The sequence below is a fragment of the Equus przewalskii genome, unplaced genomic scaffold, assembly GCF_037783145.1.
Source record: "Equus przewalskii isolate Varuska unplaced genomic scaffold, EquPr2 contig_4458, whole genome shotgun sequence".
Taxonomy (NCBI): domain Eukaryota; kingdom Metazoa; phylum Chordata; class Mammalia; order Perissodactyla; family Equidae; genus Equus; species Equus przewalskii.
The window spans coordinates 18748-46176 of record NW_027227601.1 but is presented as its reverse complement, the minus strand read 5'-3'; the positions used below and the strand labels follow the sequence as shown (position 1 = coordinate 46176).

Here is a 27429-nt window from a genome sequence, read left to right as displayed (position 1 = left end):
ATTTGCTACTCCTGACCCCAAAACATAATTGCCACCCGACACATTGTCAGGAATGGATTCAGTTTTGATAATGAGGGGTGTCACTATTTGCGTTACATCACCATTGACCGATCAATACAACTCAACACCACAAGGCTAGGGATGTCCCAGCCCGTGCAGGAGTGCTGGCGTGCAGGAGGATTCGGTGAGCACCTGTGGATGAACAGACATGAAGCTTCTATTGTTAATTTAAAGTAAATTGTTTCATGGAAGAGGTTTTTTTTTTTTTTTTAGTGGTCTGATCAGGCAACTGGACCTCAGAATTGTTTGCATTCCCTGTACTTTTAACCTCCAAAGAAGCAGCCATCTTGGCTGTCTTCACTGAGGTTTGTCACCCTGGTCATAATGTTAGAATGGATGTAACTGACATTTTTTGTCCCAAGTGGCATAAACACATGTAAGATATCTTTGCAGAGTCGCAAGAACATCTTGGCACATCTTCTCCCATTCGCCAGATTTCTTCTTCAAATGAAGTCTGAGAGTTTGAGACTCTGTATCTATTTATATTAGAAAATAATGACAAGAGAACAGTCGAGTAAACAGGCAGAGAGTTGAAAGTCAAAAAGAGTAGTACTTTCTGGCAAGTCTAAAAAATTCCAGCAAAAGGAAGGAGGAAGAATGAACGTCACTAGGTTCCGGGCAGAGAAGCAGCCTTTCTCTACAATCTGCCCTCAGACACCTTGGAGCGATGTCAACTTGTCTGGGCTGAGCTACAGCCTCCAAAATTCTCTTTCTAGGTTTCTGGTTAGGAAGAGGCACCAGCATATTTTTGCTGAAGAGTTGGGGGCTCAGCTCATTTCTATAAAGGACTCAGCTCGCTGGGCTGACCCTACTGATGTTTTTGACTCACAGTGACAATGGGGCAGACAGTGACCACCCTGGAAAATATAGGTGACAAAGGGCTCACCCCACGTTCCCCTGACTGGGAGCCTGGCAGGTCTCCCGTTGGGCCGCCATTTTCCCATTACAGACGTTACCTCCCTCTGTCCTAGTACAGGTTTATAGAGTTTCCACGTTAGTTCCTTGCACCAAAACACTCTCACTCCCACTGTGAGGTGTCTCCAGCATTTGGGGGCGGAGGGGGAAGCAAGGAAGTCCCGACACCAATGCCCCCACCTCAGGCGCAGGTTAGATGATGCACTTCCTCTCTGGCAGAGCAGCCGAGCACGCTTTTCTGAGCCTTGGAGCTGAAAGCTGAGCCACGCAGGCAGAGCGGTGGAAGGAGCACCCAGGAGACTGGGTGGGCCGCTTGTCAGTTTTGAAGCTCAGGGCTTTAGACAGGAGCTGAGAGGAATTGAAGTTCTGACACATATGCTGCCGGACCAGCAGGGACCATCTGAGGAAGTGCCCAGTGGAGCAAAGTCCTGGCGGGAGGAGCCGTCCTCTAACCCCACACCTTCCAGCAGCCCAGGGGACCATCCTGGGGCTCCACAGCCTTCCTCTCCCCTTCCCCAGATGGCCCCCCTCAGACCCCACAACTCTGACAGCAGAGCCATCCTCTGGGCCTGACAGCCGCCAAGGCCCAGCAGCCTGCCTTGCTCCCTCAGGGTTGCACAATCCGGGAAATGACCTGTGCATGGAGACAACCGCTGGTGTCCGGTAAGTGTGCCTTTGCAGCTTTCTAGGGGAAGTGACCTGGAGGGACTTTAACCCAGGCACCGAGGTTTTCTTTTCCTCCCTCCTGTGACCCCAGCCAGGAAGCCTGACTATAAATACCAGCCACCTCTCCCCAGAGGCAGGGACCGGCAGCCCTGCTCACCGGAAGTCAGGTGAGGGACCACTCCAAAGAGGGATCTGTTTAAAAGACTTACTCTGCTTTCTCTTTCCCAGAAAGAGTGTTATTGCCTCCAAAAACAATTATTGTGTTTTGGGTTTGTCCTGTGGGAGGTCTGGGCTGGCACTGTGCCAATGGGACATGGTTTTTCATTAGTAATAGGGGGCTGTCTGGAGGGACAATTTGGTCCTAACTGCCCTCTCCTCCATCAAGGCCGCCCTGGTGACCCCGGAGAGTCTTGGGTTCAGGGGTGATGGGTTCAGAACTGAGGGCTGTGGCTCTGAGTGAGAGCCTCCTGCAGTGTTTGCTCGATGATCCACTAAGAGTCTACTGAGAACAGTGGGAAATCCAGCGAGGCTCCCTTTGACACACACGCCCGAGGGTGTGTGCCCGTCTTGTCCGAGTCTCCCTCACTCTCTCCGTTCATTGCAGCACCATGAAGCTGTTCACAGGCCTCGTCTTCTGCTCCTTGGTCCTGGGTGCCAGCGGCTTGTTATCGTTCCTTGGAGAGGCTGCTCGAGGTAAGGCTGATGGAGGGGGTGGCATCCACGGCCACTAGGATCCACCCTGAGCACTCTCAAGGGTGGAGCTGCTGTCCTAGGCTGTGTTGTCCTAGGTGCTGCATGTGCCAGGGGTTTGGGGAGCTTTTCCTCAAATGGATTAAAAACAACAGGATTTATTTCAATCAATGACTAGAAAAGAACAATGATGGTTCCCACCGAAAGGTAGGTTTGAATGTAAGACACAAAAGAAGTCCTGAAGCGGGATAAAATTTCCTCAGACGAAGTTGCATAAAACTGATTAAGCTCTCCATCTTTTCTTCTTCTCTTTCCTGCGCCCCCCCCTCTGCCCTCCGCCCCTTCTCCCTCCCTTCCCTCCCTCCCTTTCTCTCTCTGTTTCCTAACTGGATAATTTAGAGAGTCCTTCACTCAGCTCTTGCTGATGTTTCCTGTTGTCAGTGACGCTGTCCCTGGTTTAGTCGGCTTCCTACCCTTTTCTAGACTTTTAACTGGTAAAAAAAAGAGAATAATAACATATGTGAAGGCTCCACTAGGAACTGAGTCCATTCATGCAATTAGGGGGATCAACTATCCTGGTTTGCTCTGGCCGGAGGGGTTTTCCGACACTCACTCAGTGCTAACTGGGATGGCTCTAGGCAAACAGGGGCAGCTGTGGTAAAGCTGTGGCAGTTGGTCACCTACATTAACTGCAGAATACCTCCAAATGCCTCTGCCCCCCACTTCCAAGGGGGGAAACTGAGGCTTAGAGCAGCTGAGTCCATTGCCCAGGGACTGTCTGCCAGTCAGCAGGTGGCAGAGCAGAGGTCTGAACACAGGTGTGCATGAGGTCAGAGCTCTTCCCAGGTAGACGGTGTGGGTACCACTTCCTAGGGCTCAGGGCGTACCAACCAGCGGCAGGCTGGAGTCCCCTGGAAGCCTTAAAACTACTGAGGCCTCAGTGCCACCCCCAGAGTGTGAGGCTTTGACCTGGGGTGTGATCCCATCAGACTTCCAATACCCCACGGTCGTTAGAAAGTGCAGCCGAGCCTGAGAAAAGAACCACTGCTCCAGCGCTGCTTTCCTCAGCACCCACGTCAGCAGGACAGTCTATCGAGAAGGTTTTCAGGATGCCATTTAGGCCCCTAGTGCTCCCAGGGACTCGAGTCACAATTACGTGCATTCTGTCTGCAAGTTCATTTTTCTTAGGTGTCAGGACACAAGTGCTATATGTCTGCAGCCTTCTCCAAGTCTGTCTTCCATGGCACCACCTCACCCACCCACGTCCCCTGCATAGTCTCATATGTCCTTCATTCTGTAGCAGTGGTTCTTGACCAAGGGCAGTCTTGTGCTCTGGGACATTTGGCAATGTGTGGAACATTTTGGTTGTCACCTGGGGAGCGTGCTGCTGCTCTAGGGTGTAGAGGTCAGGGACGGTGCTCAACGTCTCCCAGTGCTCAGGACAGCCCTGCTCAACAGACACGTGTCTGACTCACCGTTTCAATAGTGCTGAAGTGGAGAAATCCTGTTCCATAACCATGCCTCCCTTCTCTACCTTAAACATAAGATGGGGACCTCAAGGGAGATGGAGCACACAGACAGCATCACGAGGGTCCGACCACCCAACAACACGGCTGTGCCCACCTCACTGACTCTCATTAGAGTGTCCTGGAGACGCCAACTGGGATTAGCAATGTGCTCCTCATCCTATGGAATCCAAGGTGCTATGAGCTCAGGCTGAAATGGAGTCACTGGAAGATTCTGCATTCTTGATTCTTCTCTAAGGGATGTCACAGTCTTTCTGTTCACCCTGTGTCCCTTTGGCCGTGTCCTTTCCTTTCCAGGGACTTGGGACATGCTAAGAGCTTACCATGACATGAGAGAAGCCAATTACATAGGCGCAGACAAATACTTCCACGCCCGCGGGAACTATGACGCTGCACAGAGGGGCCCTGGGGGCGCCTGGGCTGCTAAAGTCATCAGGTGACTTGGGGCCTGGGGGTGCAGGGGTGGGTGCACAGAGCTGGGCTGCCTTTGGGGATCAGGAGGGGCAGACCCGGGTGAGGGGTCTTGTGGGAGATATGATCTCCTCCTTGAGTGCATCCTGTCCACCCTCTCCATCCATGCCCAGTGCCAGCAGAGCCAGAGTGTGGCTGGTGAACACATGTGACCCCTGCTCCCAAAAGAGAAAGTGAGCTCCAAGGAGTGATTCCCAACCCTCCTCTCTGGATGCTGATCACCCAGCATCAGGGGATCAGTGAGGCTGGGTGGGCTGTGCCGGGGCAGGCTGAGTGTGTGAGCCCCTCTCTCCTTGGCTCCTCTCAGAGCCATCCCTGGGAAAGAGGAGACACAGGGAGGGTGGGGCTGTTGTTCATCAGCCCCGGATTAATCTCCTGCCTGTTCTCCTCCATCAGCGATGGCAGAGAGAATTTTCAGAGATTCACAGACCGTTTCAGTTTTGGAGGCAGCGGCCGTGGAGCAGAGGACTCGAGAGCCGACCAGGCTGCCAATGAATGGGGCCGGAGTGGCAAAGACCCCAATCACTTCAGACCTCATGGCCTGCCTGACAAGTACTGAGCTTCCTCTTCACTCTGCTCTCAGGAGATGGGCTGTGAGCACCCTGAGGGCAGGGACACCCAGTTATTGAGGTCTATGGCCACAGAAGCCAGTGGGGGGTCACAGAATTACTGTCTAATAAATCCTTAAGAGATTGAATTTGTTGAAACCGTGTGCTATTCTTTGGTCTAAGGACTGCCCGTTTGATCCCACGGGGTGATGGAAGGACACTGAGGTGAAGGCTGACCCTGTGCCTGTCTGTGTGGGTCCAGGGGAGACAGTCTCAGCATCACACAGGACAGACATCCTGCAGGACCCGCCCCTCATCAGCCCCGCTCCCCTCTCCAGGCCCCTCTGGTTACATTGGTGCTATTTCCTGGTCTGATCTGTGTCCAGGCCTCCTCAGTCTCTGTCAATTATGTCTTGTCACCTTCTCTGACTCCATGGCCCGACTCCCTTTAATTGTATTCCTCAGTGGTCTCTGTCTGGGGACAGGAGGCACAGCCACGGAAGGTGTGGACTGTGGAATCCTGCTCCTGCAACTCACACCTTGGTCTTCTGCTCATTCCCCAGCAACACCACAAATCCAATTATTAACCAATTTCTATCTGTGCCATCCACGAAATGCCTCAGGCAGTTTCCCGGCACTCTATCTTCATCACCTTATTTCAAGCCTAAATGAAGATGTAACGCTGCCTCACTTGTCAATGTTTCCTCACATCTCCTTCACCTTAACTAGCTCAAAACTGGGGCATTGGTAGTGAAGAGAGAGCAGGATAGAGGAGACCCCCTTTAAGTGTCAGGGTCCAGTCATGAGACACAAACCAGGCTGGAATTTGAAAAGGAAAATTTTAATACAGGAATTTCTAGCTGTTAACAGGATCAACTAGTAAGAAGTAAAGAATACAAGAAGGGATAAATTCGAGAAAGGGCTCCCCACAAGGGTGAGGGGTAGACTTCTTGCTAAGTCTGTAGCCCATTGGGAGGCTGATACAGATTGCTGGGTGCCACGAGCCAAAGCCAACAAACAAGAGCTCACCCTCTTAAGAGCCCATGGACCCGGGCAGGAAGCCGCCCGGGTGAGCAGTTGAACTCCCTGCGAATGCAGCTGGGTCCCTGGAGCTCCCTGGAGGATCGCCCACACTGGGGTTGGAGGAAGAATGCTGCTGAACCCCCTGGAAGCCAGTTATGGAATAGGCAGGTCCGTGGCCTGAATTGTGTCCCCCAAAATGTATGTTGAAGCCCAAACATGCAGTCTAGCTGCATTTGCATTAAGGAAGTAATGAAGGTTAAGTGAGGTCATAGGAGGGGGCTCCTGGTCTGATAGGATCAGTGTCCTTTAAGAGGAGCTGACCAGATAGCTCACGCTCTCTCTACCATGAGACTACACAGCAAGAAGTTGGGTGTCTGCAAGACAGGAACAGAGTCCTCATTAAGTACTCAATCGCTGGCACCTTGATCTTGGACTTCCCAGCCTCCAGAACTGTTGAGGCCGGTACCTGAGGGTCACTGCAAATATTCAACAAGATTACTTTTGATCTTGTTATGAAAAGATGTTAATCTGGTCAATTTGCTGTTTTCTCGTTTAACCTGTCAGGTGATTGAATGGTCACAAGGATTTCTGAGCTTGTTTTGCTGAAGAAAAAGAATGCCTTTGAGAAAGTTACAGGTGACCCCTTTGTTTCTCCTAAACTCCTCCTACCAGGCCCTTTAGTCCATAAAACTCCCTGCTTCTTCTCCTGTGAAGGCGGATTTGAGAGAACTATCCTCTCACCTGGTTTGGGTTAATTTGAATAAACTGTTCTCCATCCCAAGCATGATTTCTCAGCGATTGGCTTACTGCACATCAGGCACACAAATTTGCAATGAAGAAGCTTGGTATCGATTTTGGCAAAGTCGGCAGGTGTTTTGTTCCCATGGCTGGACCACCCCTGTGAGGGTTCATGTGGTCAGTTGTCCCCCAGTAGCTGCCTGTGCATCTTTGCCCAGGGGACTTCCCCTGCCACCCTCCCCTTCCCGCTAGTGTCAGCTGCCCTCAGCCCAAGACTGGCTTGCAGTGGAGAAATGCAGTGGACTTCAGTCTACTTTTGGTTTTGCATTTCTTGGGAGTTGGGTGTTGTCCTTGTGTGGATGCGTTAGTCTTGTATGTGAGTACTTTCAGTTTTGCTTTTGCTGTGTGAGTCACTATGATCTGCACAGTCATCAATTCTCCTTCTCTCCCTTTGCATTTTGTCTGATTGGAAAGGGAAGCCCATCCTTTGGGAGAGATCTAGGGGATTGTTTGACTCCACTTTCTGTTTTTGTCCTCAAGGAGTTGGTTTTGTGTTTGCCAGGTGTGTCGTCATGACATGCATGGTCATGAATTTCCTATCTCTCCATTTGCATTTTGTGTGATGGAAAGGATGGTCCCTAGTTTGGGAGAGAGCTAAAGCATTGCTGGTCTTCGTCTTTTGTTTTCCTCTTGCAGGAGTCAGAGTTTGTCTTTGTAGTGGTGTGTTTTTCTTGTGTGTGAGTCAGCTATGGGAACACTGATTCAATCCCCATCCGTAGAGCCCTGGGCTACATTCTCCAAAATTGGATGACTTTTAGCTAAGAGTCCATGAAAAAAGAAAAACATTATATTCTTTTATAGGTCATGTGGTCACAGTATTCACTAAGGACCTTTAAATTGGAAAAACTTCTAAATTGGAAAAATTTTTAGACAGCTCTTGTCATAATTGTTTTATTGGTACATATTAAAAAAACAAATTAGGGGCCAGCCTCGGGCCGAGTGGTTATGTTCTCGTGCTCTGCTGCAGCGGCCCAGGGTTCGGATCCTGGGTGCAGACATGGCACTGCTTGTTAGGTCACGTTGAGGCGGCGTCCCACATGCCACAACTAGAAGGACCCACAACTAAGATATACAACTATGTACGGGAGGCGGGGGTGTTGGGGAGATAAAGCAGAAAAAGAAAGCAAATTAAAAAGGAAATACAAAAAAACAATGACTAGCCTTAAGAATCTGACTCAGGTACAATTAAACTGAAAAATGAAAAAGTTTAGGGTTGATAAGATTGTAAAGGTTGGAATATTTGAGCTAATTTTATGTAAAGACGTTATATCAACTTTGCCTGAGCTTGTTTTGGAAATGGGCATTATGTCTGGCTGGGAATGCTTCCTCTACCTAATATTATAAGACTGACACTTGCTGATGGAGTCCTGATGAAGGCTGTGATTAGAGGTATAAGAGTTGGTGGAATTAAGTGATTATATCTCTTTTGCATGATTTATTATAAATTGTATTGTGGACGATAGACATCCTGTCCCACTGGAGGAAATGTTCTCCCAGTATTGATTTTGTAAAACAACATAAAAATCTGCCCTTCAGACAGTGTTAGTTAAACACGCTAAAGGAAGTCAACAGGGTTATCTGAGCCCATACCATGTGACATATTTTCTATCTCCGGATGGCTATGGCCAAAATTAAGAGCTCTATTTAGTTGGCTTAATGCAATGGAAACTAATCCAAACGTCTTTCAAATTAACATGATACGGAATAATCTTTGGTAAATGAAAGCTTCTTTAAGTTTGTTGGTTTGATTGAAACAGGCATGTCCTCAAAGTTATCAGAAAGTAGGATGTATGTTTTCAGTAAAGAAAGTATAAGAAATAAAGACATTTTTGTTCGTTAACAAAAGGTTGTAGAAGGTTTATGGAAGAAAACCTCTGAGAAAAGAATTTTATACTTGGTCAAGTTGGCTAACATTAAAATGAATCAATGAAGCGAATGAATTTTTTTTTTTTTAAGATTTTATTTTTTTCCTTTTTCTCCCCAAAGCCCCCGGTACATAGTTGTATATTCTTCGTTGTGGGTTCTTCTAGTTGTGGTATGTGGGACGCTGCCTCAGCATGGTTTGATGAGCAGTGCCTTGTCCGCGCCCAAGATTCGAACCAACGAAACACTGGGCCGCCTGCAGCGGAGCGCGCGAACTTAACCACTCGGCCACGGGGCCAGCCCAAAGCAAATGAATTTTGATATGAAAAATAAGCCGGTACAAAATTAGAATTTGTTATTTCCCTCTCTTATAAGCATAATTTTCTTAAACTTTTAGTCCACTCTTAATAAAGGGATTATGGAACTTTTTTCTCTTTCTTTTGTGAGAAAGATTGGCCCTCAGGTAACATCTATTGCCAATCTTCCTCTTTATTTTTTTGCCTGAGGAAGATGGTCCCTGAGCTAACCTCCATGCCAATCTTCCTCTACTTTGTATGTGGGATGCCCCACAGCATGGTGTGTAGGTCTGCACCCGGGATCCGAATCAGTGAACCCCAGGCCACCAAAGTACAGCATACAAACTTAACCACTACAACACCAGGCTGGCCCCAAGATTTTTCTTTGAGTGGTCTACCACAAGGGTACAGATTTTATGTTTTATCAACATAAATTTCCTGTATTGTTTTTAACAGGTCTTTAATCATAGGTGCTAATGTTTGTTCTTACAGCTATTTAATTTTCTGCATTTGCCTAAAAGTCTTTAATTGTCACCATGGATAAACGGATGACTAAGCATTGTTTCATAGAGACCTATGAAATCGTGTTGGTAAAGGTTATTGATATATGTGTTTTAAAATTACATAACATTCCTAAAATTCTGATCTGTCTCATTGACAGTCATAATTTAAATTCTGCCTTTGCAAATACATTTCATCTTCAGAGAGATTCATGGAAAAGACTCCTACACTTACTCTAGAATACTGCTTTCTGATAAACTTTCAGATAATAAAACTGAACTGGGTAAGAAATTACAGGATTCTAATGAAAAACTGATGACTTCATGAAACTGCTAAAAAAATCAATAGTTCATTACATGGGACTAAATGAACTGATGAGGAGGAATATAATTTTATGACTTTTGATTGGCAGTATTGCTGATTTTTTAATGTTTTGCTTTTTCAGACTTAAGAAAATCTTTTCCTCCTTTCTCTTAAGGTAACTATGACTTATAGAAGTTTGGTAAATTATACTTTTGTAAGCAGAATTGAAACATTTATCTTTTTCTCCCTGCCTGATCCCTCCAGAATTTAGAAACTCTTAGTGACTTATTCAAATATTCCTATTTTCATGGCAATTTAGTTATTTGTATAAGTTCAATAAGAATCTGTTGTCCGAATAACAAGACAAAATTGGAAACACTGGTTGTATTACCAAAGCTATTGACTGGAATCTCATATTTGAAAGAAACATGCAGACTCAGATATGACACACAGCTAGGGAACAAAGATTGAATTTATGACGTAAAGCCACTTGGAAATATTGGCCTGATACCTTGCTTGCATAGTTCCCAGAAACCTTACCTGGTGAGTAAAGATGGTCACTTCTCTGGCAGGCAAAGAACCTCAGGATATTTTGGGGAACCGCAAGATAAGAGAGGAATTGATCCAAATCTATAGGTATTGCAGAGAAAGTCTGATGACAAGTACTTGGCAAGGCCTGGCTTGGCCCTGAGAGATCTTTAAGTTCAATCTGAGATTCCTTATAAAAAGTTCCAGCAAAGCAGATTTAAAAGAGTCTATATGATCAATTGCTATTTTTCCTGTACTTACGAAGATAATTGGGCCGAGCCAACCAATTACTCTTAATTTGTCTATCTTTGGTAAAAATTAGTGATTTTAGAGAGAAAAATTATGTTTCAGTAGAAACTATAATACAGACTTGTGGATATTAGACTCTACTTTTGTAAATTGTCCTTAACATTTTTGTTTTCTCTCTGTAAACTGGCTATTATGCTTCCTTGTTGACTTTGACCCCCAAGCCTAGAAGGACAACTGGATTATTAGAATTTCTCAGATGTTAGCAAAGGCAAGTAATCTTTCTAGAAGTTGCATATGTCATTCCAAACCTTATTCAGTGCATGACCATGAGGATGCCTTGATAATTCCAGTTTATAATGTCTAGAATAATTTTCAGGATGGTTCTCTTGGATTCCCTAAGGGATTATATCTATTTTTCAGGCACTACTAAAATTTGGGGCTCTTGCTACTTCTTATCCTTCTGGCTGGATATCTGATGATAAAATGTGCTTTTAGATGTTGTACTAAAACTATTGAACAAGGTGCAAAAATTCTAATGATGCTAAATGCAAAATGTCACCCAGTACTTGACAGTATTTTCAATCTCAGGTTGAAAATTTTCATTCCTCAGTTTGCTTATCTTGGCCCCCTTTCAGCAGTAAGTAGCCAGAATGATTGGCCCCCTGCTTCCTGCAATAATGAGAAAGGGAAAAAAGACAGTGAGATTGAAGTCAAGTACCTGAGGGTTGCTCTAAATATTCAGTAAGACTACCTTTTCACTTTGTTATGAAAAGAAGTTAATCTTGTCAATTTTCTGTTTTCTGTTTAACCTGAGGGGTGACTTAAGGGTCTCAAGGATTAATGAGCTTGAGAGAAAGAACAGTCATTAGGTCATGCCTGAGAGAACCTACTCAACAGAATCACAGATATAAAATAATTAATACATGAAAGTAGTGAGAAATATCCTATAGAACAAAGCACATAAAGAATAATTAAAACCATCCATCTTAGTTTTCCTTTTTCTAAGTGAGTTTGTTTAAAGAAATCCTTGACATGTCAGCCGTCGGCAGGTCACAATAAATATTTACTGAGCAACACAGGCACTTCTTCCACCTCTTCCTGGATTAGATGTGTTTTTTTTTCTTTCTGCTTTATCTTCCCCAACCCCCCTGTACATACTTGTATATCTTAGTTGCAGGTCCTTCTAGTTGTGCGATGTGGCATGCTACCTCAATGTAGCCTGACAAGCAGTGCCATGTCTCGCGCCCAGGATCCGAACCCTGGGCCGCTGCAGTGGAGCGCATGAACTTAACCACTAGGTCATGGAGCTGGCCCCCCTTTTTTCTTTTTTGAGCATCTATTTCTCCACTAATCTTCTTTTTAAACTCTTTTCACTGAGATATAACAGTAAACTGAGATACAGTAAACTGTACAGTTTGATGAAATTCTATATATCTAAACACCCATGCTACCACTATCAGACCAAGATGTATCATATTTCCAGCACCCCAGAAGGATACCTTGTGTCCTCTCCCAGTTAATGTCCCCCACCAAAGGTAACCCCTATTCTGACCTCTATCTCTATAGACTAGTTTTTCTTGCTTTTGATCTTCAAATAAAAGAAGTCATACATCATGCACTCTTTTGTATCTGGCTTTCTTCCACGCGACATTATGTCTCTCCACTCACACTGCTCAGCTCTTATGTCTATAAGATTCAGCCATGTTGTTGCTTATATCAATAGTTTGATCTTTTTCATTGATGTATAGTATCCCATTATATGAACATATAGTCATGCACTGCATAACGATGTTTTGGTCAATGACAAACCACATATGGCAATGGTCCCATAAGATTAGTACCATCTAGCGTAGGTGTGTCACAGGATATACCATCTAGGTTTGCGTAAGTACACTCTATGACATTTGCACAATCACAGAATCACCTAACAAGGCAGTTTTCAGAATATATCCCCATCACTAAATGACACATGACTATATGACAATTTATTTGCCTATTCTATGTTGTTGGGTTTGTGAAATTGTGGGCTGTTATGGAAAAATTCACAATGAACATTGGTCTACCTGTTCTTTGGTGGATATGGCAGTCATTTATGTTGGAAGTGTATACTCAGGAGTGGGACTGTAGAGTCATAAGGCAAATGTAGGCTTAGTTTTAGTAGATACTGTCAAACAGTTTTCCAACACTGTACCAATTTAAACTTCTATCAACAATGCATAAGAGTTCCGGATGCACCACATCCTCACCACAACTGATAGTGTCAGTTTTTAAAATTTTTCACATTCTGGTGGATGTATAGTGGCCTCTCATTGTCACCACTAGCCTTCACTAATAGGAAAAGGAAACTAACTGGCATCAAGTTCTCCAATATGTTAGTCACTTTATGGATATTTCCTCATTTTATCTTCTCATTTCACCCACCATGAAGGTAGGTATGATGCTCCCAATCCAAGGGTGAGGAAGCCAAAGCTCAGTTAGCAGGGTAGAGAGTTAAACAGGATGCTCACCCCTGACAGCGACAGCGCAGGCTGATTGCACAAGGCCTGTGGAGCTCCCTCAGGCAATTCCACCTCATCCCTTACTGCCGGTTTCAGCATTTGTTTTGTGCCTTTGATGCCTGTCATGTCGGATTTATTCAAGCCCGAGTTGCCCTCCCTCAGTGGAAAGGATGTATTTGTCTTACACGCCATCGTAGTAGAGAAATGTGGAACGCCCTTCTCCTCTCACTGCTTTGTCAGAAGTCAAAATCCGAAAGGAGTGTACAGTTTCCATTCCTTCACTTCTCCGGTATCTCACCAGCTTCATTTTGGTTATTTTGTCTCTTTCCAGGGGCTTGGGACTTGGTGGGAGCCTACTGGGACATGAGACAAGCCAATTATCAACATTCAACCAGATACTTCCATGCCTGGGGGAACTATGATGCTGCACAAGGGGGCCCTGGGAGTGTCTGGGCAGCTAAAGTGATCAGGTGACTGGTGTTCTGAGGAGGTCAGAGAGCTGGGAACACAGCTGTCTGTCTCCAGAGTCAGGAGGGCTGTGGTCCCACCTCCTCCTGCCCCTGCTCCTGGGGTCTGGGTGGTCAGCAGAGCCAGAGCAGGGCTGGTGTGGATGTGTCTCCCCCACCCCCAAAGAGAAAGGGAAGGGTCTCTGCAGAGCTCTGTTGCAGGACACAGAAAGAACAACTCGATTCAGGCCTGTGCCCAAGGGCGTGAGTTTTAGCCCCTCCTTCTTGAGCATGGGCTCTTCCAGCCTCCTCTGAATGTCATTCCTTGGTGGAAAGGGAGAGGGAATTGGGAGGTGGAGCTGTCTAGAGCGACCCAAAAGACAATCTCCTCTCTCCTTTCCTTCCAGCAACGTCAGGGAAGATCTTCAAGGACTCTTAAACCAGCATCACTTTGGAAGCAGCAGCTGTGAATTGGAGAACTTGAATTCCAACCAGAAAGCTGGGGAATGGGGCCAGAGTGGCAATGACCCCAAGCACTTCAGACATGCTGGCCTGCCTAAGGAATACTGAGCTCCCTGCTCCCTCTGCTTTCATGGGACTACACTGTTGGGCACACAGTTCACCCTCCAAAAGAGAGATGTAGTATCACGGAGCTTTGTGTCCCCAGGAACTGATAAAGGGCACCCAGAGGTGACCAATGTTTTTCAAATTGAATTTGTTGATGGAAACTGGAATCTTTGAGACAGACTCTGGAAGAATGCCTACCTGATGCCGTATGGAAGATAAGCAGCACTGTGGGGGATGAGCCTGTGACTATGGGGGCCCAGGGACCCCCACCGGACCTATAGCTATGCCATGTCATCACATGACCCAATGAGCTCCTCTACTCTGTAGTGGGCCCAGTTTCTCCTCCTGAGTAAGCTGAGCTGGCAAAGCATTGGCCGTCATGCTGGGCTCCTCAATGACTGGCTGCATGGCTCTGGCACAAGTCCTGGGCAGCCCCCACCCACCACTTCTTCATCATGACCAGGCCTCCCCAGTTCTTTTGTTGCTGTGCGCAGGCCTCTCTGTGTCCAGACACTTCACTGCCCAGTCAATTGTATCCTGTCCCCTCTGCCTCCAGGCCTTGTCCCCAGGGACCTCTTTCCCAATCAAGAAGGTACATTGCTTCAGGAAAGCCCAATCCCAGGATCCCTATCCTGGAAACTTTTATCTGGGACTCCAGTTATTTCTTGCCAACACCACAGCCTACCCCTGACTCAACTGGTAACCAGTCCCTGCTCCTTTTACCTAAGGAATAGTTCTCATATTAGTTTCCCTTATCTTTAAACTCACTATGTTTATTTCAAATAAAATACCACTTTCAGCTCTCGAGGGGAAGTCAGATATGTAGATAGTTACAACACAGCTTAATAGGGGCCTCCACAGAAGCACACACTGGTGGCAATCCGAACTCTGCTGGGGTGTGGGAAGCTGGTGAATTGTGATTATAGAAACTGCCATTTTTGTTCATTTCAAATGCTGAATGTGCTCTACTGTAGACGCTTTCTTCGATTCAGCCAAGGAGACAGTCTTTGCAGTTCTCAGCTGGAGAAGCTGAGGCTTAGAGGTATGTGCTTAGGACCTTGTCCAAAGTGCCGAGCCAGGATTGCAGGCTGGTGTGTCTGACCCCAGGACCTGTGACATGCTGAACAAGGCCAAGGGGATGGGCAGTGGGGACTCTCTCCTTCCCGGACCTCTAGCCCTTGGGGTAAGTGGCCAGGAGAGCACATATGCCTGGAAATGCCTGACTTGTTAAGGTAGACAGCCCATCTCGTTCATCCTTGCAGGCGCAATGCCCAGCAGGGTCCAGGCACTCAGCAGCTGCTTCCCAATAACATACCACATTGAAAACCCTGACTTCAATCCATTTCAAACTCACTCTTGCATGTTTTTCTCTTCCTCTTAATAGTCAAAATGTTGAAAAGCTGCCTGTCCACACTTTCTGATCCCTCACTTCTGACTGAGACTTGAGCCCACTCCAGCCTGGCCTCTGTCCCCACCACTCCAGCAAAATAGCTCTTGTCCCCATTGACCACTCTGTTGCCAAAACAACTGACACATTTCTCTCCTGCTGGCAGGAGGGCTCTGAGCAATGGTCAGCACAGTGGCCCTCTGCCCCCTTCCCGGAAGCTTCTCTCTCCTGGCTTCACAATCCCACACTCTCCTTGTTTCTACTTCTATTTTTCTTTATCTCCTTAGACCTCTTCTTTCTCGTCTCCTTGAAACTCTAAAAGCTCCACAGACTTGGTTCTGGGCTCGCCCTTTTTATTTCTCTACACTCTCAACAACAAGTGTAAATAGTGTCCACATGCTGATGGCTATTCAGTCATGTCTCCACCTCAGAACCTCGTTTCTGAGCTCCGTGCTTGTATGTCCAACGGGCCTCTTGACATCCGTGATTGTGGCGTCCAGAGATCACAAACTTCCCGTGTCCCGGGGGAACTCTCCCATTCTCCCTTCCCTCTAGAATCTTCCTCCCCAGGCTTCTCCTGGTCAATAAACGACATGAGTACTCTCTCTCTCTTGCTCACCCCAGAAACTGGGGAACATGCTGGGCGCCTCCCTCCCTTTGCCCCACATTTAATCCACTAGCAAGTCCTGCGACTCTCCTTCCAAAGTTCATCCCTAGTCCATCAGCTTGACCTCACGCTCACCTCCTTGCTCCCTGCCGCGTCATTGCTCACCTGGGTTACTGCAATTGCCATCTGACCAGTCTCCCCACTTCCATGGTTTCCTCTATACTGAAGTTGACTACGTAATTACTCATCCAAATTAAGTCACTTTTCAGAGTGAAAAGGGGCATTATTAATAATTATGCCAAGATACCAGGAACAAACTGGGACTGTCCCGGGCAAAATAGGACATCTAGTTACCGTACCTCTCAGTCTAACGTGCAAGCTATAATCAGATCACATATCTCCCTTGATAAAAATCCATCAAGGATTGCTATTTCCCTTAGAATAAAATCTCCATCCTTGTCTCACCCTCCAAAGCTCAGTGTGATCTGTCCCTGGCCACCCTCCAGCATCATCTCATGCCATACCCTCCTGAGCTCCCCATTCTCCACTCCCACAAACAAGCCAAGCTTTTATTTGCCACAGGGCCTTTGCACATGACATTCCCTCTATGCAGAACACTCTCCTGCTTGCTTTTCATAGGCCTGAGCCTTTCTCAACTTGTGGGTCTCTCCTAAAATCCCTCTTTCTTGACAGAGGCCTTCCCTGATCATCTTGGTTGGCCTACCATGGGTACTCTTACTTTTTTACCAATTTTCAATATGTGAGATTCTTTTACTAATTTTTCTCTTTATTCTTCTGATTTTTGTTTGGATTTTCTTTTGGCCCATCTTCCTCCTTGTATTATAAAACCAATGAAAAAAGAGACCATTTCTGTCTTGTTCACCCCTAAATATCCAGTACCAAGCCAGTCCCTGTCATGTAATGGGATCTCAACAAATGCTTACTGAGTGAAGAGATGAATGGTTGATTTAGTTTATTAAATTACTGATAAAAGGAAGATTTTCTTTCAGTATTGCTCAGACTAGTTATAAGGAACAGGGAGGAGCTATTGAAGAGGGAGACGCTAAAGATAAAGAAGAGAAATCACAGCTGCACCAGAGTCAAGGGGAAGCAGGAGGCGGTGGGATCGAGCGCACAGGGGTGGTTAACCGCAAAGGGAGCAGAGACCTCCCTTGCTCTGAGAAAGGACAAATGGAGGAGGGAATGGGGTGGGGGTGCAGCACATTTGAGGCACAGGACCAGGCCTGCGGGGGCCCAGCTGTACCTGCTTGTGTCACCCATGATGCTCGGCTCATCTCACCCACTGTGTTTCCCTGCTTTCTTGTCTGTCTTCAGGGCAAGTGAGTGGGAAACCCAAGGACATCCGTGTGTCATCCTGTGTCCAAGTCCCCATCAAAGCACCTCGCAGGGAGCACACGCTTGGTAAATAGTGGCTGCAACGAACAAACAAAGCAGGAGAAGAGTGTTGTTCAGAAGCCGGCAGAAGTGGGAGGAGGGTTTGGGAGTCATAGAAAGTACGGATATTCGACGCAGGGTGCGACCTGCAGAGCGTGGTCATGAGTCCCTTTCAGGTGACTATGTACATGTGCACCAACGTCATACTAAGATCCATCCAAAATGACATCACTTTATTTTATCATAGAAAATATTTTTCCTCTAACAATGCCTTGCACGCTCCCTCATAGAAATGAAAATTAGCAACCCCAAGTGTAAATAAACTATTAGTCCTTATGGTATATGATGAGCAGCATTGGAAGAAAGCAATAAATACTTTGAATTTCCACAGCACAGTGCTGTCTCTCAGAGGGACGAGTGAGCAGAGAGCACTCTGTGAGGCTGGAGGAGCGGGAGGGACGCACCGCATTCTCTGAGTCCAGGACACCACGGACTGAAAGACGCATTATTGTTTATACACCACCAAGAAAAGCACGCTGCTGGGACAGAGATTTTAATCTTACATCACTCTTGCGAATAAACAAAAAGGAAAGAATACACAGAAGACATTTATTTAATTATTTCTAAAGCGATTACTACTATTTCATTAGCGCTGCCTGGTCAGTAGTGAATGTAAGACACGTCCTACTTCAGAAATTTATAATCAAGAAACATGTGTCTTAGAAGTGATGAGATATGATATTTAAATGTAAACCTATACAGCGTCTCTTTCTCATTGTATTTACTGAGAAGAAATAAGCTTTGAGCTCTTATTAAGCACGAAGCGAGGGCTGTGCTCCCGAGGTGACGTTCAGCTTCACACCTGCCCCTCTGACACAGAGGCCTCACAGGGAGGAGCAGGTGTGCCCTCGACTGTCCTGACAGGGGTCCGTGTGCCCAGCCCCCTCTGGGTGAGGTGTCGCCTCACCTGGCCCAGTCTCTGTCTCTCTCACCCTGCCGTCTTTCCAGTAGCCCCTCCCAGAATGAGTGAGGGCCTCTCCCCTTCCTGCCCAGGGCTGCAGAGTTGTGGGACGGGAGGGGGCTCACCCATCTTCTTCCCAGCCACCCGCCATCACTGCCTCTTCAGCTCTGCTGGCCTGGGCCGCTACATCCTCTAGAAATCCCTAGAGGAGAAGCAACCAGGAAGGTCACTGGGTCCCACACACCTCAGCTCTCTCAAGAACTCCCTTCCCACGCTCCCCTCTGCTCTGACGGGGGCACCAGGACGAGCCGGCAGTGCTGGCAGCTCGGCATGGGCCTAGCAGGGGACTGAGAGGAATTTTCCTTTTCTTCTTGGCACTCAGAACCTATTTGAGGCACCCACCTGTCTCCACAAATACTGTACTCCCCACAAGACTGGCAACCCCAGTGTCTCCTGAACCCCTCTCCTCAGCCTCCCCTGTGCGGACCAGGGTGGGAAGGGATGAGGAGGTGGCTGATTGTGAAGGCTGGCACTGCCACCTCTTTGCAGCCCTGGGGGCTCACAAGATCTGGCCCTGCTCCGTGGATGCTCTCTCTAGGATGTGGGGAACTCGGCGCCACTTTGTCCCCAGCTGTGGGCAACGAGAAAGAAGCTTCACTCCACAGCCTGCCGCTCACTCTTGGGTGTGAAGGGAGCCCTGTCGCAATCCTCCAGCTCCCCAGGTCACTTTTGAAATCTCTGCTTCTGGGAAAGAAAATCCAGATCCTCTCAGAGAAGAGTGTGCTTGGCTTACATACAAGTTCATTATTTATGGAGTCTTGTCAAAGCACACTGTTTAAAACCCGTTTGCAAACCCTCCCGTCCGTGCCCCACTGGGGCCTTTCCTGAAAGAGTTGGGCAAACTGACAAGAGGTCCATCCTGGGCCAGGTGCCTCGTCCTGAACGACCTCACCTGGGAGCGAGCCCAACGCACTGCCATCTTCCTTGCTCCCTCAGGGCTGCTCAGGCTGTCCAAATCGTCTAACGCCAAGCCTTTAAACACCTCCACCTGTTTACCTTTCCGGGAAAGATACTTGCAAAGCTTGTTCATCTGTCCACTCACTTATTCAAACCCTGTTTACTGAACTCCTTGTCTTGGTAGGACCTGTACTAGGCCCCAGGAACACAGCAGAAAACAAGACAGACAAGATCAGTGCTCTCCTGCAGGTAACATTCCCCTGGGAGTGTTATCATGAAGCTAAGAAGCAGTTAATCCATTGAATTAGACTGTGTGGGGCACTGATTTGCTTATGTGCTCTCCTGCGGCCAGGTCCAGGAGGCAGCTGCGGAGCACATGGCTGAGAACCCCCGCCCGGTCCTACAGAGCCAAGCTGAGTTTCAGCTTCGCCATGACTGGTGGCAAGGTAAGGGTGAAAATATACCCAGGTAAGGGTGGTGACACGCAACAGTGACCACGACACGTTGTTCAGTGACGAAGCAGAACATAGAATGAAGAAATGACACCCCCGTCTTTGTTTATGCATTCGTCTAGGTGCAGACACTTCGAATGTAGAGTGGAGGCCAAACCGGGAGGGATCCACGAGGCTGTTCCCATCCCCGCCCCTGATCTGGGCTGACGACATTAGTCCTGCTGTTGATTTTCATCTTTTTTTTCTATTTTTTTCATTTTATTTTCTATTTTTCAAATTTTCTTCAGTGAACATGTTCGTTCAACTAAGATTCTTTAAGCCCGACTATGTCTAGGCATTTTCCTAGGCACTTAGAGTGCGAATGGTGAAAAAACCAACAACCAGTTCCAGTCCTGACCGGGATTCCACGGTTGAGATAAGGAAAAACAACAAATGTCTATTCATAATAGAGTTTCCACGTCTATGCCTCTCTCTCTCCCTCTCTCTCTGTCTACGCACACACCGAAACAACACTGCATGTGCAAACACATATGTACACATAAATAATGCACCCACATTAATAAAGATTACAATAAGATAAAAATTAATAAGTGAGTCAGGGGCACTTCCACTAAAAATTTATAGTGGAAGGTAAGAGGGACAATACGTCAGTAATGTCCATATTCCATATTCCATGTGTTAGTAATCCTTCCATGAGCGTTTCTTTTCCATATGATTCTGTTTCCTCTCAGGCCTGAATCTCTTTCAGAGGTAACCAATGTTATTCCAGCACTTGACCTTGAAAACTACGTGCCCTATTAATTTCTGGTGGAAGAACCTTCCTCGAGACAGACAAGAGAAAACGTTCCCTGTCCTTCTGCAGCTGCAAGAATGGCAGGTAGGAGAACAGGAACTGTACTTACAAAGTTATTCCTAACAGAGGAGCTTCTATAACAGACTTCAGAGATGGTCGCTATGTCCTGTGACAGCAACTCTGTAATATTTTACTTGATGTTTAGACTTTAATCTCTGTCTTTGAAACACAATTCTTTTTTTTTTTTTTTTTTGCTGAGAAAGATTTGCCCTGAGCTAACATCTGTGCCAATCTTCCTCTATTTTATATGTGGGTCACCGCTGCATCATGGCTGACGAGTGGTGTAGGTCTGCTCCTGGGATCCAGGCCTGCACACCTGGGCCACTGAAGTGGAGTGTGCCGAACTCAACCACTATGCCACAGAGCCAGGGCCAGCCCCCAAAATTCTCTTTTGATGGAAGCTATTAGACTGGAAAAATGGATAGCTGGATCATGCCAAGTGTTGGGAAGGATGTGGAGCTATAGAAATCCTCATGTACTGCTTTGGGCATATAGACTGGGGCTGCCATCCTGGAGAGCGGTGTGACACTTCAAAGCGAAAATGATGATATGCATAGCCAGCAATATCACTCTTTTGATATACATGACATTCCACAGGTATCATTTTTTCTGGTCTAATACATGCAACATAACTGCTTGTTGTTTTATTTGCACTTTTTTAAAAAAATTAATTCATCAATTTTTTTTTTGAGGAAGATTAGCCCTGAGCTAACTACTGTCAGTCCTCCTCTTTTTGCTGAGGAAGGCTGGCCCTCAGCTAACATCGTGCTCATCTTCCTCCACTGTATATGTGGGATGCCTACTACAGCATGGCTTGCCAAGCGGTGCCATGTCTGCACCCGGGAGCTGAACCGGCGAACCCCGGGCCGGTGAGAAGCAGAACGTGTGAACTTAACCTCTGCGCCACTGGGCTGGCCCCTTATTTGCACTTTTTTGATTGCTAATAAATTGTGCATCTCTTCTAGCTTATTACTTATTCATGTTGTCTATAAACTATTTTTTTCACATTCTTCTCCCATTTTTCTACTGGCTTGCTGTCTTCTCCTTATTGACTCATAGAAGTTCCTAGTATTTGAGATATTAATCCCTGGCCAGATTTTAGACACTGTCTTTTCCCATTCTGTATCTGAAAAAAACACTTAATTTTGAAATAATGAAATTCACCAGTTTCTGCCTTATATTTTTTGCTTTTGAAGTTTTGTTTAAGAATTTCTTCCCCATCTCTAGATCACAAGCATATTCTTTTCCATTAACTTTATAGTTTTCCTTTCCCATTTAGGTATTTAAGACTTCTAGAGCGGACATTTATATATGCGTTAGGTAAGGATCTGGTTTATTTTTCCCTGTATAGTGACCAGTTCTTTCTCAAACTTTCTACAAAATATCCCATCCTTTCCCCATGATTTGTCATGTCTCCTTGATCATATATTAGTGTCCTATACGTGTGGCCCTCGCTCTGCACTCTCTTGTCTCCCACAGGTCAATGTGTCTTTTGTTAGCCACCACCGCTGTTTTTATTACCGTGTTTGCTGCGTGTCTGAATGCTTGGTAAGGCAAGTGCCTCTTAGTACTCTTCTTTTTTAAGATTGATTTTTATATGCATGGACCTTATTTCTCAATATGAATTTTAGAGTAAATTTCTTCAGTTCCTCAAAAATTCACTGAAATTTTAATTAAGATTGCATTAAATTTGTGGATTAATTTGGAGGAGAACTGACACATTTACAATATTAAGTTCTCCCATTAAAGAGCCTGGAACTTCTCTCCATTTGGTCAAATCATATTTTAAGGTATTTATTAGAGGTTTGAAATCTTCTCCATTGTGGTGGTGTGCATTCTTGGTTAAATTAATACCAAAATATTTTATACTTATGTTATTGCTAAGAATGGTTTATTATTTTTTATTATATTTTCTATTTGGTTATTTCCAGTATGGAGAAATGCTTTTGGTTCTTGTATCAAGCATCGGGAAACCTTATTAAATTCCCCTTATATTACTAATAGTTTGTTTATTGTGTTTTTTTGGAGTTGATGATCATACTATCTGCAAATGATGACAGTTTTTTTTCTTTTGTTTTGTTTTGCATTTTGGTGAGGAAGATCGGCCCTGAGCTAACATCTGTTGCCAATCTTCCTCTATTTTTTTCTCCTCAAAGCCCCAGTACATAGTTGTATAGCCTAGTTGCAGGTCATTCTAGTTCTTCTATGTGGGATGCTGTCACAGCACGGCATGATGAGTGGTGCGTAGGTCTGTGTCCAGGATCTGAACCAGTGAACCCCGGGCCGCCAAAGCAGAGCACTCGAACTTGACCACTGGCCAGGGGTTTGGCCCCAGTGATGACAGTTTTATCTCTGCCTTTCCAATCTTCATATGTCTTATTTCTTTTTTATTTTCCAAGGCGTTGTCCAGGGATTCCAGAACAGTGTTAGACAACACTGCTGATAGTGACACTCCCTTTATTGTTCCCGATCCTCAAAGGCAACGAGATAAAAGCTTTCCATGAGATGAAATGTGTGCACTCTTTGGCATTAACCTTATTAAGTTAAGCGAATTCCCTTTGATGCGCAGTTTTCCAGAGGAGTTTTTTAAGAAACTCTAAATATGTCTTCAGCTTTGTCAAATGTTCCTTCTTGGATCAATTGAGATGATAGTATTTACCTCCATTAGGCTATTAATGTGGTGAATTACATTGATTTAGTAATTTTGACCTACTTTTGCAGTCCAAGAACGAACCACGCTCGATCATGGGGTGGGTTTTTTTTTTTCAGTTTTTTTTTCAATTGAGTTATTGATAGGTTACAATCTTGTGAAATTTCAATTGTACATTAATGTTTGTCAGTCATGTCGTAGGTGCACCACTTCACCCTTTGTGCCCACCCCCCACCCCACCTTTCCCCTGGTATCCACTAAACTGTTCTTGGTCCATAGTTTTAAATTCCTCATATGAGTGGAGTCATACACAGATTATCTTTCTCTCGCTGGCTTATTTCACTTAACATAATTCTCTCAAGGTCCATCCATGTTATTGCAAATGGAATGATTTTGTTCTGTTTTGCAGCTGAGTAGTATTCCATTGTATATATGTACCACATCTTCTTTATCCATTCGTCTGTTGATGGGCACTTAGGTTGCTTCCACGTCTTGGCTATTGTAAACAGTGCTGCAATAAACATTGGGGTGCACAGGACTTTTGGGATTGCTGACTTTAGGCTCTTTGGATAAACACCCAGTAGTGGGATGGCTGGATCGTATGGTAGTTCTATTTTTAGTTTTTTGAGGAATCTGCATACTGTTTTCCATAGTGGCTGCACCAGTTTGCATTCCCACCAGCAGTGTATGAGGGTTCCTTTTTCTCCGCAACCTCTCCAACGTTTGTTGCTATTAGTTTTAGATATTTTTGTCATTCTAACGGGTGTAAGGTGATATCTTAGTGTAGTTTTGATTTGCATTTCCCTGATGATCAGCGATGATGAGCACCTTTCATGTGCCTATTGGCCATCAGTATATCTTCTTTGGAGAAATGTCTGTTCATGTCTCCAGCCCATTTTTTGATTGGGTTGTTTGATGTTTTGTGATTGAGTTGCGAGAGTTCTTTATATATTAAGGATATTAAGCCTTTGTCAGATATATGACTTGCAAATATTTTTTCGATCATGGGGTGGTTTTAACACACACATTTGGTCAGGTAACGCTGCGCTGTATTTTGAATTGTGGTGCCTTTGTAAGTGAAACGGGAGTACTGTTTTCTTCTTTTGTCTTGTCCATCTCTTGTTTTGGAATCAAGATTATTCTAGTTTCTTTAAAATGTCATTTTTTATATGTTTTTTACAACAACTTGTGTAACACAGAGTTAACCGTGCCCTGAGATTTCAGCAAAGTCTCCTGAAAAACCATCTGGCCTCAGCCGGGAAAACAGAGGAGGAGATCTTTCAACCACTTCAATTGTCTAATTCTTATTTGGCTTCCTAAAGCTGTCTAAGTCTCTTGCATCAAAAAGGTGTCTTACTGACTCAAATACCTTCGAGGGTGTTATTTAATCTAAACTAACAAATGACACGTCACTGTGAGTTAACTAAATTGAGATCTGAGAACAGTGACTCCGCACTAAGCCTAAATGTGAACGAGGAAAGGAGAACTCAGATTAATCTTATTTGCTTCTATATGGGGAGTCTGTCTGCCTCCGAGAACTGGTTCTAACCAGCTCGGAATAATGCTGCTAAAGAGCTTTATGCTGAGAAATGCTATAGTCATTGGAAGGTAGACTAATTATGGGGGTTTTGTGTTGTGTTGTGTCGTAGTTATTGCTGTTGTTGACTGCTGTCTTATGGCTCCGCCAGAAGTCACTGTGTGCACACCCAGGGAATGCAGGCATATTCCTACATGTGAGCCATCAGCAGTTGGCTCAGAAAAGAACTATTGTAGACTTGTTGTCTTAAATGCTTGTTTCTAAGTTTGATAGTTCGGTTAGACTTGTGACTCTAGGAAAGTCGCTCATCTTTCCTTATGACGCTTGTGGTCCAATGGAGAGCGTTTTCCCACACTCCTGACCTGGGCAGAGCGAGGAGCCACCCAGCAAAGGAGCTACCCATTGGCAGTTTGCTTTGCCTCAGAGTTGGGGAGGTGCCGCCCTCTACCAGATAAATGTAGAGGCGAAGGGTCTGGTCTCAGGAAGGTCAGAGCAGCTGCATGAACATGTTTTTCTTTCTGATGTATGCATTCCCTTCAGAGCAATGTTTTTTTTTTTCTTGGAGAGAAAATGCAGCCATATAATCAACAGTGTGTGCAAGAATTTAATAATTTCTTCAGTTGCTTGAATGTAATGTTCTCTTTTAATCTCCCTGAGTGAGTTGAAGAGTGGGGACTGGGGAACCCAGCCTTTTTGGTGCCGAAGCTATGTATTCGCAGCAGCTGCCCATTCCTCCAAGATTGGTTTGTCTGCGCCTAGAAGGACAAAGGAAAGGCTCTGTGGAACTTGGAATTGGAAGGAATAGACCCAGGCGTGTGCTGGAAATTGCCTAAGAGCTGGCTCTCTGGAAGAGAAAAATAAAGTCCTGACTTACAGTGTTTGTCAGTTTCAAAGGTATACGTAGTCTCACAAGGGTAATTTCAAATGCCCAATGACTTCACAATTCACTCACAAAATCCTGAAAATTTAGCAATCAACTCTCCAAAGCTGGTATGAGCCGATTCCAATACACCACTGGGTGTCCACTTCCAAAGGGTAGAGGCTATCAGCTCTACATTTGAATTGAAGTCGAGAATTTCAAAGGTTTCTCAGGGGTAAAAAAGGAAGCCAAACAAAACCAACCCTTTAGAAAGTGCTAGCTTCTTAAGAAACTCTCCAACTTGAGAGAAAAATGAAATTATAGCTCCCATAAGGTTTGCAGAGGTAGCTAAGGGATAAGTTATATATTCTGTACCTTGAGCAATACAGTAAGAGGTTATAGAGCTTGGTTGTCAGAGGATTGAATAAGATAATGTTCCACTTTAAAAGATGGTTCCAAATTGAAAAAAAAAATCTACCACAAAGGTAAGCATTAGTGTTCATCAAAAGATCATAAAGAAACCAAAAATAAGGGCAAAATTCATTAGACAGCTTTACAGATGCTAGAATTACAACTCATTATTCTAAAATTTGATAAATAAAGGGAAAGAACAACACAGTTAAAAAGAATTAGTGTATGGCTGCACATTGTAATTTTGTTGAATTACGAGTTTGTTAAATATAAAACCAGATCCGTTCATTTCTATAAAAAGTGACTGAAAATAGAGTGGAAGTAAAAACCTCAAACTGGAAGGCTATGTTTCCAACACGCATGATCAAAAAGTCTTTGTATAAAGTATGTAAAGAACTCCTGCCAATCAATAAAAAGGAAAAGGAAATGAACAGACATTTCACAGAAGAGGCAGCACAGGTGGCTCGTCAATGTATAGAAACGCTGAATCTCATTGATAATCAGGGAAATGCAAATTTAAACTAATACGTGACACTATTTATCGCTCACCACTTTGACATTAAAAACAAGTCTATCCTAGAACGTGGAACAGGGCCACTCACCCATGACTTGTGGGAACATAAACTAGTGCAACCACTTTGGAAAACAATTTGGCATTATCAACTCAAGTTCAAAATAAACATATTCTATTCCACTCTTGGGTCTGTGCCCACAGAAACTCTTTCACCAGGACATGTGCACAAGATCATTAGACGCAACACTGTTTGTAATAGCAAAAAAAAAAAACAACTCAAATGTCAAAATAAGCTGTAGGATATTCATACTGTGGAATATTATTCAGCATTGAAAACGAAAGGACTACAACAGACATTGACATGCCCATGTATAGAAAGGTATCATTGACCAAAATAAGCGGGTGACCGGTGAATCCATTCAATATAATTCTCTTTACAGAAAGTTCAAGAACAAGGAAAGCCTAAATAGTAAAATGTTTATGAGCACACACACGTGATAAAAACAATTTTAGAAAAGCAGGGGGATGATAAGCACAAAGTTTAGGAGGGGTTCCCTTTGGAGAAAGGGCAGGGAGGAGCCTGCAGCCAGAGAGAGGGCACAGGAGCTTCTGCGGTGGGAGTAACAGCCTGTTACTGGGTTGCTTGGGGGCTTACAGGGATCATAGTCCAAATATTCTATCTTGTAAAATAATATAAATTAACATAGGAAATGTTAATGTATTGAAATTTAAAATTCTGACCCTGCTTCTCCATATGAATTCTAAAACTTCCCACCAAATGATATGGTTGTAGCACAAATTGATCCTCTGATCACTCTAATAGTCTCCAAATGATTGGTTGAGGTTTTGGTTGGTGCACATGTTCTCTCACTCAGCTGTCACTAGTGAAGCGATGCCT

The 27429-nt window shown here is 45.0% G+C and overlaps 1 protein-coding gene across 2 annotated transcripts in view; it reads left to right on the top strand.

Moving 5' to 3' along the window:
- The first annotated feature begins 1690 nt into the window (after positions 1–1690).
- LOC139081305 (serum amyloid A protein) overlaps positions 1691–27429 on the top strand; it is a 41474-nt gene continuing 15735 nt past the window's right edge. The window contains exons 1-4 of one of the 2 annotated variants that reach the window (XR_011536412.1): positions 1691–1808; positions 2246–2334; positions 4155–4293; positions 4725–4958. Coding sequence is in view for 1 of the 2 variants with exons in the window: in XM_070606785.1 (XP_070462886.1) it covers positions 2250–2334; positions 4155–4293; positions 4725–4887 (387 nt within the window). In the remaining variant the exon portion in view is untranslated. Of the gene's footprint in view, positions 1809–2245; positions 2335–4154; positions 4294–4724; positions 5036–27429 lie in introns of those variants that run through there. The other variant, XM_070606785.1, reaches the window with a different exon arrangement.